Source organism: Coffea arabica, chromosome 3c (genome assembly GCF_036785885.1).
Source record: "Coffea arabica cultivar ET-39 chromosome 3c, Coffea Arabica ET-39 HiFi, whole genome shotgun sequence".
Lineage (NCBI taxonomy): Eukaryota > Viridiplantae > Streptophyta > Magnoliopsida > Gentianales > Rubiaceae > Coffea > Coffea arabica.
Window position 1 is genome coordinate 4,624,997 of NC_092314.1, and position 14,177 is coordinate 4,639,173.

The 14,177-nt window shown below is 32.9% G+C and overlaps 1 protein-coding gene across 1 annotated transcript; it reads left to right on the forward strand.

Moving 5' to 3' along the window:
- The first annotated feature begins 4,573 nt into the window (after positions 1–4,573).
- Positions 4,574–8,007, forward strand: LOC140037580 (chromatin modification-related protein eaf6-like). Its single transcript, XM_072081982.1, has 7 exons — positions 4,574–4,770; positions 4,956–5,050; positions 5,749–5,849; positions 6,128–6,197; positions 7,149–7,176; positions 7,263–7,323; positions 7,644–8,007. Exons 1-7 carry the CDS (start codon positions 4,758–4,760, stop codon positions 7,750–7,752), a joined length of 477 nt encoding a protein of 158 aa, XP_071938083.1. The 5' UTR covers positions 4,574–4,757; the 3' UTR covers positions 7,753–8,007.
- Positions 8,008–14,177: the final 6,170 nt, after the last annotated feature.

Genomic DNA, 14,177 nt, shown 5'->3' on the forward strand with positions numbered 1-14,177 from the left:
TTAATTGGTCACATGCATCGAATCAGAAATAAGTTTTAAGGGAATCGCACATGCAGTCATGCATGCGACAGTACATTTAAATGGGTGCACCCGTTCTGTGGATAGCTTTGGAGTCTTTCTTTTGACTGATTAATGCGAAGATCAATCTCATGACATTGACTAAAACGGAATCCTATTGGGTCGTTTCGAATGCATATAATTTTCATTTTTTAAACATGTCAAAAAAATGAGAACAAACAATCACTGAAAGATTCAAGTTTACAAGATGAATAAAAGTTTAAAAAGGATGCAACTATGCTAAGTAAAAACTTCGGTAAACGGACAACTTCCTTGACTAACGAGGTTTTGCATGGATTGCCATTTTTTTTTCAAAAATTATGTATGTTTTTCGTAAATATTTTTTAATCAAATTTTCACCTCATATATATAAATTTTCATGGGTTTTGTTGTCCAGAATTTTTGTAATGAAATTGTTTTCAGCGAGCCAAAAGATTCTTTTTTAAAAAAATATCTTCATCTTTAGATGTAAGAATTTTATGGAAGTAAATGTTATTGTTGATTACGTCCCATGTTGTTATTAAATTTTTAATAATCAATTGACTAAGACATTTCTTCATGAAATTTGTGTCTTTAGCTATTATTACTATTAGTTACTTTAGTTGAATTTTTTTTTGCTATGTCTGACACTGCTGTTAAATATTCATATTATAAGCATTTGGCCTATGCCTCTTGAGTAATCATGAACTCAAAGGGAAAAATTTATTTTGGTTCCTTTTGCGAAATTTATATATGTTGGTGTTCAAGGGTTAACACAACAAGATTTTCATGGGCATAATATATAGTCAACTAAGTCTACAAATACAATTTACTATAAAATTATTACCCACTTTAATACATCAAATACCATAAATAGTGTGGCTAATTAAATCCTGCTTTGCTATCATGCAGTAATAATGAAAAATCAATAAATGCTGAGTTGCACGGACAAATCGAGGAGAATGTTCAAATAGAAAAAAAAAACAAAACAAGTTTCTGAAGAGTAGAATATTATTTGATACTATTAACTGCACTTTTTATTTATTTTCAAGTTTTTGAATGTTACAATATTGTTGAATGTTATTTTTTTCATTTTTGAATTATTATTCACTGATTTAGATGTTCAATTTTATACTATAAAAATAATTTATATAAGTTTGTATACTTTACATAGTAATATACTTAAGACAAGTTATAATAGATTATACATAAAATCTGTATTTTATATCAACATATTTATAAAATTAACTAAATATTTTATTTTTTTTTCAATGATTCCCGTTCAATGAACGGGTACAAAACTAGTTACTATAATAGTTCAAGTGCCTCCCACGCTGACAATAGGTTTTTCTAATGGATGTCCATTAATGTACCTAAATCATGCCTAATTTATTGTCGTATGAATTTGCACACTGACAATTATTAACTATGTTAAATTTCTATATATTTTTTAAATTAATATTATTTTTTCAAAAGGATAATGTTATTTGTGCTCCTCATTTATTATTTGCACTCCCACTATCATATTTTTATTTGATGAAACTATATTATCCCCTCCTTAATTTCTTCTCCTTGCCTATGTGTTAACTTTATTAGATTTTCTCTTACATTCTAAAACCAATTAATTATTCCATTACACATAAAAATAGCTAATTTAAAATTTTCACTAATATGTATTATATATTTTTCTACAAAATTTCAAGAAATTATATGATGCCAAAGATCAATCTAACAATGTAATATGAACAGATTCCAAACTTCAAATCCAAAATAAATAAATAAATCCCAAACTTCAAAGATAATCAAAAATTGAATATAACTACAATGTCTCATAAATAGGACACTAATACTTCAAAAAGTCTACTAAAAATAGCTCATATAGCCACCATAGAAGGAGTAAAGTTTTCTAGTATATTTCAACAAATGCATAACAGCATCTAGTATTCAGATGATGCAATGAAACCTCACTTGTGCTCATCAAAATTTGCAAAAATTGAAATTGAAATAAGAATATGAAAAATAAATTAAAAAACTGCCATGTAGATTTAGAAAAAGAGAAGCAAAAGTTAAAATTTTTTTAACCTTCTAGAGTAGTACGACAGTTGTGCCCAACATCCTTGCATGTGAACACAAAATAGGGTAGGGGAAGAAATTAGGATAGAAGTAATATGAATCCCGTCAAGATAAAAATTGGACTCTGGGAGTGCAAATTAGCTTTTCAAAATATGAAAACTGAACTCCATCTTAACATGCTCCAGTAAACAGTAAAAGAAAACGCTACCGTTGAATCATTTGTTTATTGCTTCAGTTGCACTAGACAAATGCTGGAGCTGTTTTTAAATAGCCTAGTCTTATGGTATTTGTCAATTAATTCTAGTAATGTATTTCCTCCTATTCTTTATCATTTCTGAATAGATGTTAATTGAAGTCAAGATGCTTTATGATCCACATGACTCTTTTTGTCAATTTCTAAGAGAACTCAAACTTTTAGCATATAAATCGAAATCCCCGAACAATCTTCAAAAGCCGGCAACTTTTGAAGGCGTTCAGGGGACTTATAAACTAACCCCCCAAACCCCCCATAGTCGATGTGGGATAGAACCTCCACAGGAACCCTGCTGCTAGAAAGTAAAGACCCCCCAAGTACCCCGTAATGGAGAGTTCTGTCTTTTTGTCAATTTCTGAGAGAATTCAGACTTTTAGCATATAAATCGAAATCCCCGAACAACCTTCAAAAGCCGGCAACTTTTGAAGGATGATCCACATGACTCACATAACACAATTTTATACTATATATATTAGTACCTGAAAAGAAATAAGATCTTATGCATTCCACCAACGATACAAACCATTAAACTTTGACCAAAAATCATATTTAGTTGTACGTGGACTCAATTTTCGACTCAATTTTATCAAGTTCAAATTTAAATTCCAACTTGACAAGTTTGATGTTGAGCCTACTTGAGCTTAAAAAATAAAAAATAATTATTTTTATTTTGAAAAAATGAATAAAATAGTAATTGACCTTAACAAATAATAAAATATTAAAAAAATATATATGTAATTTTTTTTATTAAAATAAAAAATAATATATATTATATATATAATTGAGCGGCTCGCGAGCTAATGAACTGCAATTTTCTGTGCTCGAACTTGACTCGAGTTCGATGTTGATTGAGTTTGAGTTGAGCTTTGATCGAGCCGACTCACATGCGCTCGCGTGCTGTTTAATTTGTTTACAGCCATAGTCATTGCCATTAATTTATAGTTCTTTGTGAGACTTAATTATTTTTGCCCTGGTTGTTTCTTATTCACCAAATGTTGCGCGTAACACATCGGGTGGTTTTTCTATTGCATTTAAAAACGTGAAATGATATTACTGTGGGTCTTGATTTTTGTAGAGGCAATTCCATGCATAATTTTATGCCCTTGTCAATATATCATAGTTGGATGCGTTTCAAATTTCAGTAATTAATAATAATCTCCTCTTCTTCCATATATATATATATATATATATATATATATATATGTATTCTTCCATATCATGTGTTAAATATTCTTCCATTGATTTTTTTATTTTGGTGCCTATAAGGCTCAATGAAATTTTACTGAAATAAAAGTTCTATATTTATCAAAATTTTAAATGTTCACTAAGAAATCTTTTGATGATTTTGGAGATTTTCCAATTAATTCAAAACAAGGCAATTAATTTGTTTGGATAGGAAGTTATTTGAAATATTTATTTGAAAAAATTACTATTGCACTTTTTGTGTTGTGATGTATGTGAGATAAAAAGGTGATTGGAAATTGTGTGTATGATGCAAACAAAACAAAATCTGAAATTTTTATTTTAAAGTCTTGCTATCCAAACAAACCAAGCTTGATTTGATTAGCCGTCAAACTAATCCTAGCCAAGCTTCTATTGAGCCTAATTAATCATCCTTTTTTTTTTTTTCTCGAAAGAAGCCTAGTCATCTTCGACTATGGCGTGATCTATATCAACTTCTAACTTGGTGTATATTAGGATGCAATTGAATCGAGTCGAATTCAAGTAGTGCACTATTCAAACTCGATTTGAGTTAAAAAACTTGATTCGAACTTGAACTCAAATTCGATTTTGTTTTGCATTACTTAAGCTAGAGCTCAAGCTTGAGTGTGTGCTCATCAAACCTAATCGAGTTTAACAAATGTAAATTTATATTTTATATAACATTAACCAATTGACAAAATAAATAATTCATACAAATAAATAAAAAAATTTGAAAAAACATATATATGCGAAGGTTGATTGAGTTTGATTAAACTTGACGCGTTTTTAAACTTCATTTATTAATCTCAAACTTGACTTGTCAAATAGCTCAAACTACTCAAACTCGAGGTCGAATTTGGTTGAAGCGAGTTTGAACTCGACCTCGAGTTTTGACCGAGTAAATTTGCAAACTAATGGATTAAGTTTGACTTGTTTACGCAATGTATATGCCCTCAAATTTAAAATTTTTAGGGGGCAAAAAACGAAAACTTTCAAATTTCGTAGAGGACAGTCTAAATTAGGGGAAACAACCCAATGCCACGCACTGAAGAGAACAGTAAGTTGTGGAGTAAATGAGGCATAATAATTAAAAGGATAAGCCGGAAAACTCCCACCTCGATTCGGCTCAACGTCCCTCCATATTCAAATTACCGTTATCTATTCCCAACTGAAGAGTGACTTATGCGCCAAAATGGAATTTCAAGGTGATTATTGCTGCTCATTTTTCTTGCAATCCCTAATTGCACTCTTCACTTCAATTTTATTGGCCACTCAATCTTATGCATAAAAGGATATTGCTTCTTGAACCTAAATACAAGTGTTTTATTCCCTTTTAATTAATTCGGTTTTTGTTAAAGAATTGGATTTGATGATTTTCCCCATAATTTAGGGCATAGAGGTTCCCATAACCCTAAGGCCATGCTCACTTCTCTACTGAGTACGAGAGAAAAGCTTCAAGAAGAGCTCCGAAATGTTGAAAAGCAGGTAAATTTGATGTGGTGTTTACATCTTCAAGTGATTGTTCATATGTTACCCGTTCAGGGCTTGTTTTACTGTCAAAATTTGTTCTTTCATTTACCTATTTATTTATTTTTGGATGTATAGAATAGAAATTATACCTGCTGAAAGTACTGTAAGACTGATTGCCTGTGAAAATAAGATAGTAAGTAAAGCCACTTTTGGTTATTTTTGTTCTTACATCCTTTTAGAAGGATTGGAAAGGGAAGTAAGATTTGTAAGGATACGTAGGCAGTGAGAATTGAATCCGTGTTGTAAGACAGAAACAGAACCCCTTGTACAGCAGGCTATGCGGACCCTCAGTTCTTTTTGTTTTAAATCCTTGAGAACGGAAGTAAAGAGTAAGAATTTTTATACAAGTACCTGGTAATTAGCAGCATTAACCAAGCATTGAATATGACGAGCAAAAGTTAGAATTACACTGGTTACGTTTTGCATCTGAGCTCTGTTTTTAGACATTCTCTGTTGTTTACTCTGAGGCAGCTGTGCTGAAACTTTGTGCACTTCTGTATATGTGTTTGCATACTGGGGAGTGACAATGTATAGGTGACGGGGTTTGATTGTTTTGCTTTTATGAGGGCTGCTTGCTTGTAACGCAGGTTGCTTTTTGATGTAAAATTTCTGGTATTTTAAGAGTTTAAGGTTGTGGAGAATGATTCTTGTAGGTTTATGAGTTAGAGACGAGTTATTTGCAAGAAACAAGCAATTTTGGTAATGCCTTCAAAGGTTTCGATGGGTTCCTTTCAGCATCGAAAAACACAGCAAAGTATGCAACTTTCTATGCAGTCTTTACTTTTCATTTGATCAGTGCTTATTTTCCTCTCAGATAGCACCTCTTCCCGACCTGCCCACCCAATTTACACATGTTTGTATTCTTGTTACTTCAAGTGGTGCGGATAGACCTGTTGTTTAGTATTTATACATCTGCCAAATCTTTTTTTTTTTCTAATTCTTTTTGCATCTTTTGAAAGGACTGCTTACTGTTGACATTTTAGGTTAATTGCTGGTGCTTTTGATGTAACCTCTTTGTGTATTGTGTCACAGCCTTAAGAGAAGCAAAAAGTTTCAGCCTGAAGATAGGGTGTTTTCATTGTCCTCTGTGACTTCACCTGCGGTATGTGAGATAGTTCAATATTGAAGTATGTTGTAAAATTCCTACTTCACGGTCTTGGTAACTTATTCTAGAATGGAGAAGTGATCACCACATGAATGTTTTCTGCACATTTTCGTGGCTTTTGCTGTGTATATATAGGTTTATAGCACTCTTTTATTGTTTCATTCGAATCTGACTCTCTGAGTTCTAGGGTTCGATTTTTGAGGTTAGGTGTCTCAATTTTGTTATCTAGTTATACATCTGAGAGCATGTCTTGATTTGCATAAGCACTAAGATTAGGAATATGCTCTAGCTTCAGGTAATATTTGAGACTTTTTTGGCTAATCTGTATGATGTAGCATCTACCAGCGGGTTTCTTCTTAATTATCTGATTAGCTAACTTTGTGTTTGATGATATTTCTCTTTATGCATCTGGGATATTTTCTTCATGGCTAATTTCCTGTAAGAGTTTTGTGCTGCCAAGCTCCTCCTTTTACTTTATAATTGCATGCTTTTGCGAATTTAGACGAAGAAGGGTTCTTTTTTTTTAAGGTTTTTGCAATTTGAAGTGATTTGTAATCGTGATTTTGGCAAGGAGGAAAGTCTGAGAGCCTTAGTGTAGAACAAGAAAACTTAGCTTTCTACTGAAATTTGTGCTCAAGTATTTAACTTCAATAGTGCTATGAAACTGTTTCTTCAAGCCCCTCTCTGGAGATGAAAATCATCATAGATTCAAACATGTCTTGGACTTTGAGTGCTATAACCTTCATGTCTTTATACTAGAGGTAGAGTTTTACATCATGTATACCTCCTATCTATTGCTAGTTTCCTTCTCTAAGTTTTTTGTGTTTACCATGGTAATATTGCTTGTCTTATAAAATTAAGACATTGAATGCCATGTTACTTGGGATTTTAATTAAGTAGGACAATTGTTCTGAGACTAATATGCTCTTTGTCTTTGTCTTTGTTCAGACAGAAGAGCTTGGAACTGGGCAAGAAGGTAATTGCTTCCTATGATGTTGAGTGTGTTATCGTTCATAGTCACTCACGTAGTCCAGTTATGTGCTTTATTATCATTGGACACAGATGGGAAATCAGATCTTGGTCAAGTTCGGCCCAAGGGTGGAGGCAAAGCCATTAATGGGCCGTAAGTTTACTTTTTGTTCCTGTACATGATTAGAGACCTTTCTATTCGTTTGGTGTCAGGACAGCTTTGAAAGGTTTATAATCATTTCTATTCGTTTGGTGGAGGCAAAGCCATTAATGGGCCGTAAGTTTACTTTTTGTTCCTGTACATGATTAGAGACCTTTCTATTCGTTTGGAGTCAGGACAGCTTTGAAAGGTTTATAATCATTTCGTTGGTTTATCTCACCAAATGCTGAATGTTAAATGAGGCGGTTATCGTTTCTGTTATCTTCCAACCTTTTTATATCTATGGCAAAGTGAAATTGAAATTCTTCTTTCAGCGGAAAACCAAAGAAGCGAAGAACAGGACAAAGAGATGGAAAGAAAATTAGGCTCTCAAATGATGCAGATGTCGATGCTGAAGATGATCATGATCTGAATTTGAGATAGCTAATTGGTTACCGAGATTTTGTAATTTAATCGTAGCATGAAGTAGTTTGATTCCATGGTATCACCCTTAGCTAAGTTAAACGTATGAATTGTACTAATATTATTTGCTTAATTACTAAATACTAATTGTCTCAGTAGGTGATGGCTGAAGTGGAGTTTTTCTGTCAACTCAGCCAGATGTATAATCTTAGTGTTTCCATAAACCATGTAACAGTATGAGAGGAATAATAAAAAGCTGTGCTTGTTTAAACTAAAGTTGTCCAATCATCTTTGAGATTTGCTGCTGCTTTTAATCTGATACTGGAATTTTTCTATGCACAGTGATCCATATTGCTAGTTGATTTGATCATGCTTAAAGGAAAACGGAATCGCGACTTATGGCTGCCATGTATGCCAAATTTTGTTGATCTTGATGACTTGAAAACCGGTATTGTTACAATAAATGTAGCAACTACCTAGGAAACAAGGTGAGTGTGGACGCTTTAATGCTAAAATTATTGAATGTAGATTAGGTGTTTTCCAGAAGAGAATACTTAAGATTATCTGTTTCTCATAAGATAATGCTTGAAAGTTGCAGTTGTTAAAGAGACGTCTTGATACTTCAGTAGGAGAAGCAGTCATCAGAAACGTTGTTGTCTTCCAGAAAATTGCAATGCTGGCCTCTTGAGTAACCAACATTCTCCTTTTACATTTTCAAACCTGTTCTGAACCAGTCCTCTGCATGCTTCTGTTTCAACTACTTGAAGCGTAAGAGGCCATGGTTAGCTCAGACATTTAGTAACAGATAATGCCATGAAAAGGAAAAGATAACGATGCATTATCATTGCACCGAATGCAAAAATTAACTGGAGAATGGGATTGTTTCGTTGTCCATAATTGACTAAATAATCAGTGCAACAAGTGTCTTTATCAACTACCAGAGTTTGATTGGGATTTTCAGTAGTTTTAACTACCAAGAACAGAAATATTGGAGGATCAGTTTTGACTAGAACCATTTTCTGAAGAAGTCCATCTTTTACATAGTACTTATTATAAAGACAACCTTCGTACGTCAATCCTAAAAGTCAATCAACATTTGCGTCGAAGAACTATTTTACCGATCAACACGTCTAATCGTTAAAATTAATCTTATATACGCTAATAGTCTATACACTATTATCGCTAGTTGCATGACACACAAACAAATTTTGGATTTCAAATTCAGATTAATTATCATGCATCCAATAATAATAGCATGAACACTGTCAATGTATAGAAGTTTAATCCTAATTGTCATACATGGGTCATTTAACTCCTCACCAAATGCCAATTTAAATTAGTCACTTCAAGGAGTTATATCGCGCCTCATCATTTGGTTGTACGGAGTGCAAAACTCTTTGAAATTTCAAAGAGATGCCGCTTCCAAATCAGTTAGCTTATCGTGCACAGTGCCAGAGTTTAAAATGTCTTCAATATAGTAGTTGGCAGTAGTCATAAGTTGGAAGTAGTCCTAGCCCGGACATAAATGAGAGAAGTTGAACCAGCTGCGCCAATTGTGTTTGTGTACAGCAATTACCAAGTCAGTAGATTTGGAAACCAACTCTGGTTGATCTTTCTTGCTCTTCATTCTCTTCGATTTTGTATGTTCAAATTTTCATTGCTTTTCCTTTTTGTGGCTAGAAGAGAATGATGTCATGCTAATGACGACGTCCTTTCATGAAATACATTTGTCTGCTGTTCCTAGTAAGTTCTCATGCAGTCATGCTCATGGCTCTCGTTCGACATGGTCTCCACACGAGTTGAGAAAATTCAAACACATTTACCAGTAGGGCTTTTACCAGTTTCAGATAATCTAGGTTAACCCAGCTGCTTAATCAGGGAAAAGAGTTTACAAGGTTTATTATTGAGCAGATTACCAAAGAGGGTCTACGTTTCTGTGACATTATAGATTGGCTATTATTATTATTATTTTATAAGTAGGAGGTTTTGAATTCAGAATTTTATACTTACGATCTCTTTCATCTTACTATCCAACCCGATCTTACCCCAATTTGTACCAATACATGAATTCAAACACTTTAATAAAAACGAGTACACGAATAAGAGCATTTACCAATTCTACTTGGCGAACACCACAAAAGACTCACTCAAAACTCAGAATAGATTAGGAGGATAGTACATTCAAAGTGAACTTTCTAATTAATGATAAGTCTTACATCAACTTCAACTTCCCTCCGGGTAATTTTTCAATTAATGGAAAACAAATGAAAACGTGCTCTAATTACATGACTGCTCTTCGATTTTTCGTCTTGGGCCCGATTTTATTGGTCCTAATAATATGTTGTTATGCACTTTGTGTTTGCTAATACTCTACCAGGATTATGCAAGTCTAGGAAACAAATTGCCATTTTGAAACTTTTAATAAATGATTGATGCTACATTAGCTAATTAGGACTCGGGGCAGGGACGGTTACAGGTGCAACCGTCCCTGGCAAATTCCCTCTTCATCAACAGCGCGTAACTTCTTTTGTTCACCGTGTAACTTTTTTTCCACAGATTGTATTTTCACAACACATAGTGGTGGGCCCCACACTTGACGCGAAAATCGAGTTACCACTTGTTATCTGAGCCGCACATTTTTTCATGGTCCAATCTGGACCATGAACCGTATGACCGTCCCTGCCCCAAATCCAGCTAATTATTATTGAATTCAAACTTGACCGTGTGTGAGCTTTTTTAACTACTCCCTCTATGCTAATAAATATTCAAGTCATCATTTGCGGGTTAACTAGCAATATTGTTGAGCTGTAATTTGTTTGTAATACTTCTACCTCGAAGGTTCCTTCCATAACCTTATCATAAAAAAAAAAAAAAAATTTCAAAAATTAAGAAAAAAAAAAAGAAGAAGAAATAGTTGACCATACTTGTGATAGTTTTTTCCTAATCACTTTTGTTTACGCAGCTAATTATCCGAATTGTAATCCTCTCCTTGGATTCCATCATACCAATCAAAAAAAGTCCCCAACAAGGTGCTTTCATTGTCATTGACTAATCCACATATATTTAGTCGAAATTCCGACTGAATATACTACTGTTAACTCAGTCATCTCAGTTTCATAAGTATTCTTAGGTCCAAGATTTTTTTTATTATTCAATTTAATTCTTAGGTCTAAGGTGCTTACACCAGTGCCAATATTTATTTAGTTTTTTTTTCATGATCTCTGGTGAATGACAGCTGACGGCTGCTACCATTTTTTACTTTTAGGTCATGACACAATCTTTTTCTGTAGGAAAAATCTTCCTCCTGCTTTCCACTAAAGAAGCATCAATGCAGCTGCTCATTAGTCAACAAGTAGCTACGTTTGCACTAAATCACTTTCATTATTTGCCTGTAAAACACTTTCATTAGTATTCCATTATGTTACGGTATCCCAATTGAAGAGGTCGCTTTCTTGCTGATATTTTTTGAAAGTAAAAACCAAAACTATGACTTTGGGATGAATTGACACCATACTACGTCGGCAGCAATTGTCCTTAGCGATCTATGTTTTTGGTATTTGGTTATTAGCAAGGGTTGCCGGCTTTTGAAGTAAATATTTGGGATTCAGGGTTAGTAATTTAATTTTGATTTCTTCGTTGAAAGATCTATGTTTTCGGTAGTTCTTATTTGTGTTTTATTAATCATTATGTTCATCAACTTTGGCATCATTTTTCCCTTCTCTTTCCCTGCTTCTTAAATTCTCCGACCCTTCTCTGCGAGAATTAAAAAAAAAAAAAAAGAAAACTCCAATCTCATTTTCTTGCTAAAAAAGAAAAAATTATGAAAACTACATTTGTTTGATGATCCAAAAAAAAAGAAAAGAGAGAGAGAATTACATTTATTTTGTACCCCAAGTATAGTTGGCAAAAAATATTGAAGGGATATCAAGTGGTGCTTAGTTTGTTTGTTAGCCCCCAAAAAAAAAAAAAACAGAATGAAAAGATGCCAAGTCGGACAAATTAATCAATGACATTAGCGACCGGGATATGCTTGATTAATTAGCACATATTATGTGTAAGTGATGGTAATTGTTTATATTCTTTGCTTATCTTGCTTATTAATTGTGGCTAAAACATGGAATTAATCCCTCTCGTCATTTTGGAGGATACCAAGTTGTGCTTATAAACTTTCGTCAAAAATTTGAGGGAGATTAGTTTAACTTAATTATGTTCTTGGCAATTCTAGCTATCAAATTTGACTTACTTATGCTCTCTCTCATTAATTAATGGCATACATAATTAGTTAGGCTCAAGGTTGAGGTAAATGTCATGTACTTTATTTTATATTAACATCGTTGAACGATCAATTATCAAAACCGTCAAAAGTTTTTAGCTGACCATTCATCTTTAAAACCATTCAGATGAAGTCAAATAAAAAAGATCAACATTCCAATTACCAGATTATTTTCTTAATTGTTAAGTTCCTATAAAGCTATAGAGGAGGCCTTAATTAGTCTAATGACTAAGGCTAAGATTTCAAAACTTAGACGTACTCTTGGGTTAATTTTAATCTCCCTTCTCCCTTCCCATTTCTCAAACTCCATCCTTCCCGTGCTATTAAAAAAAAAAAAATCCTATAAAGCTCATAAACTTACAGTAATTACTTTTCTCTTTGTTTTTCTTTTTTATGTGGTGAGCACTAAGAAGGGTTTACTTTGAAATATTTATATAAATACTCAATTAAACTTCCTTTCTGAAGTCTCCGGAGTTTGCTTTGGTTTTTAATCTAATCTTATCCAACTGCTATTATGTAAAGATTTTTCTTATGTAATATTGATCAATTATGACCGTTTATATATCATATCTGGATTGTTCTTAGAAAATAAACAGGTTGTGCTTATATTTTATGCCTCAAAAGTTCACCAGTAAAAATCACCAACCTTCATATTTATTTTCTAGTTCAAAGTTAAACACAAGAATGAAGAAAAGTAGATCCATTATACAATACCGTATAGTTTTATATCCAGTACTAAGTATTACGAGTTTCATTTAAAATTGCTAATTATAAATGAAGTTCTCATGATTTTTGTCAAGAAATTCTTTGTTAAGTATAAATGAAGTTCTTCAAGAAAATCTCTGATAAGTAGAACCCAAATTTCTAAGTAAATTTTTTGAATGGGAAAATGTGTTCAGTACCTTGAGCCTTTCCAACAACATTATGACGCAATGACATATATCGTAGATACAAATTGAATTATATATTTCTTTCCATTCCGTCTGTATTACCAAAAGAAACTCCTCGCAAAGGAAAAATATTTGTAACCTTAACAAAACACAAGTAATTTTTTTTTTCTGTAAGCGACTTATGATTCCAAAAATATGATATGACCTATGGTGGTACTTGAGTTTAAATTTATCCAAACATTTTTTCTTAACAAAAAAAAAAAAAGCGAGACAACAAAATGTTAGATAAAGGTCACATAATCGAATAAGTCGAATTTTTATCTTCCATCAATTGTGACTTATATGTGACACTTTTCACATTCAGCGGGTGCCAAAAGGAATCCGTCTAATTTAGAGATGATTTAGTCCCTTCTTCGATTCTCAATGACTCAGTCGAGTCTATCTCCTTCTTACTATGAACCTAGGAACAGGAGTAGTTGTAATTGTATTTCGTTGATATTTGATTTTATATATATATATATATATATATATATATATATATAAAGAAGTCAAAACTAGGTAAGCACAGACGTACAAGCCGCAAAACGTGTGGTGTTGAAACGAAAGCAGCCCAAAACATTGACTCTGACCAACATCAATTCTCCCCCAAAATCCACAAATGTTTTTGTTTGCATGCACCACAAATGTCTTTTCAGCTTTTCTCTCAAGTTCGTGCTAAACTGTCATGCAATAACATTGCAGCTCACGTCAAGATGTTTAGTTACAACCATGCAACCTGCTGAATTAGACCAAAGAATATATTCACCAGCTAGGACACCATTTGCAAATATTAATGCCGTTTTCCTTTATTTTTTTTAGTTTTAAAGTATCTATATCATTGGTTGTTATACACAGCCAGGAAGCTTAATTGCTTATCTGCTTGGATCATTAGTTTCGTAAAAGTTTTGAATGTAAAAAATGTTCTAATAATGTTTGAAAATTAAGACAGATATTCAATGGAAGAAAACCAAAATTTTAATTATTGTCAAACATATTATAGTTCCTTTTTTTGGCTATCAAGGGAGAATTGGAGGTCCAAAAAAGATGTGCTTTTGCCCAATTCTCCCATCTCCGACAATCTGCTTGATATTTGAGTTGAATGCTCAGACTCATTAACTGTTTTATGCAGATAAACACATGCTGGATTTAGAGATGGGCATTGTAATCTTATTATCATGAACTTCAACTCATGATTCTCATGAAGCAGCACCGATATATTATTTATGGATGCTAATTAATGGGAG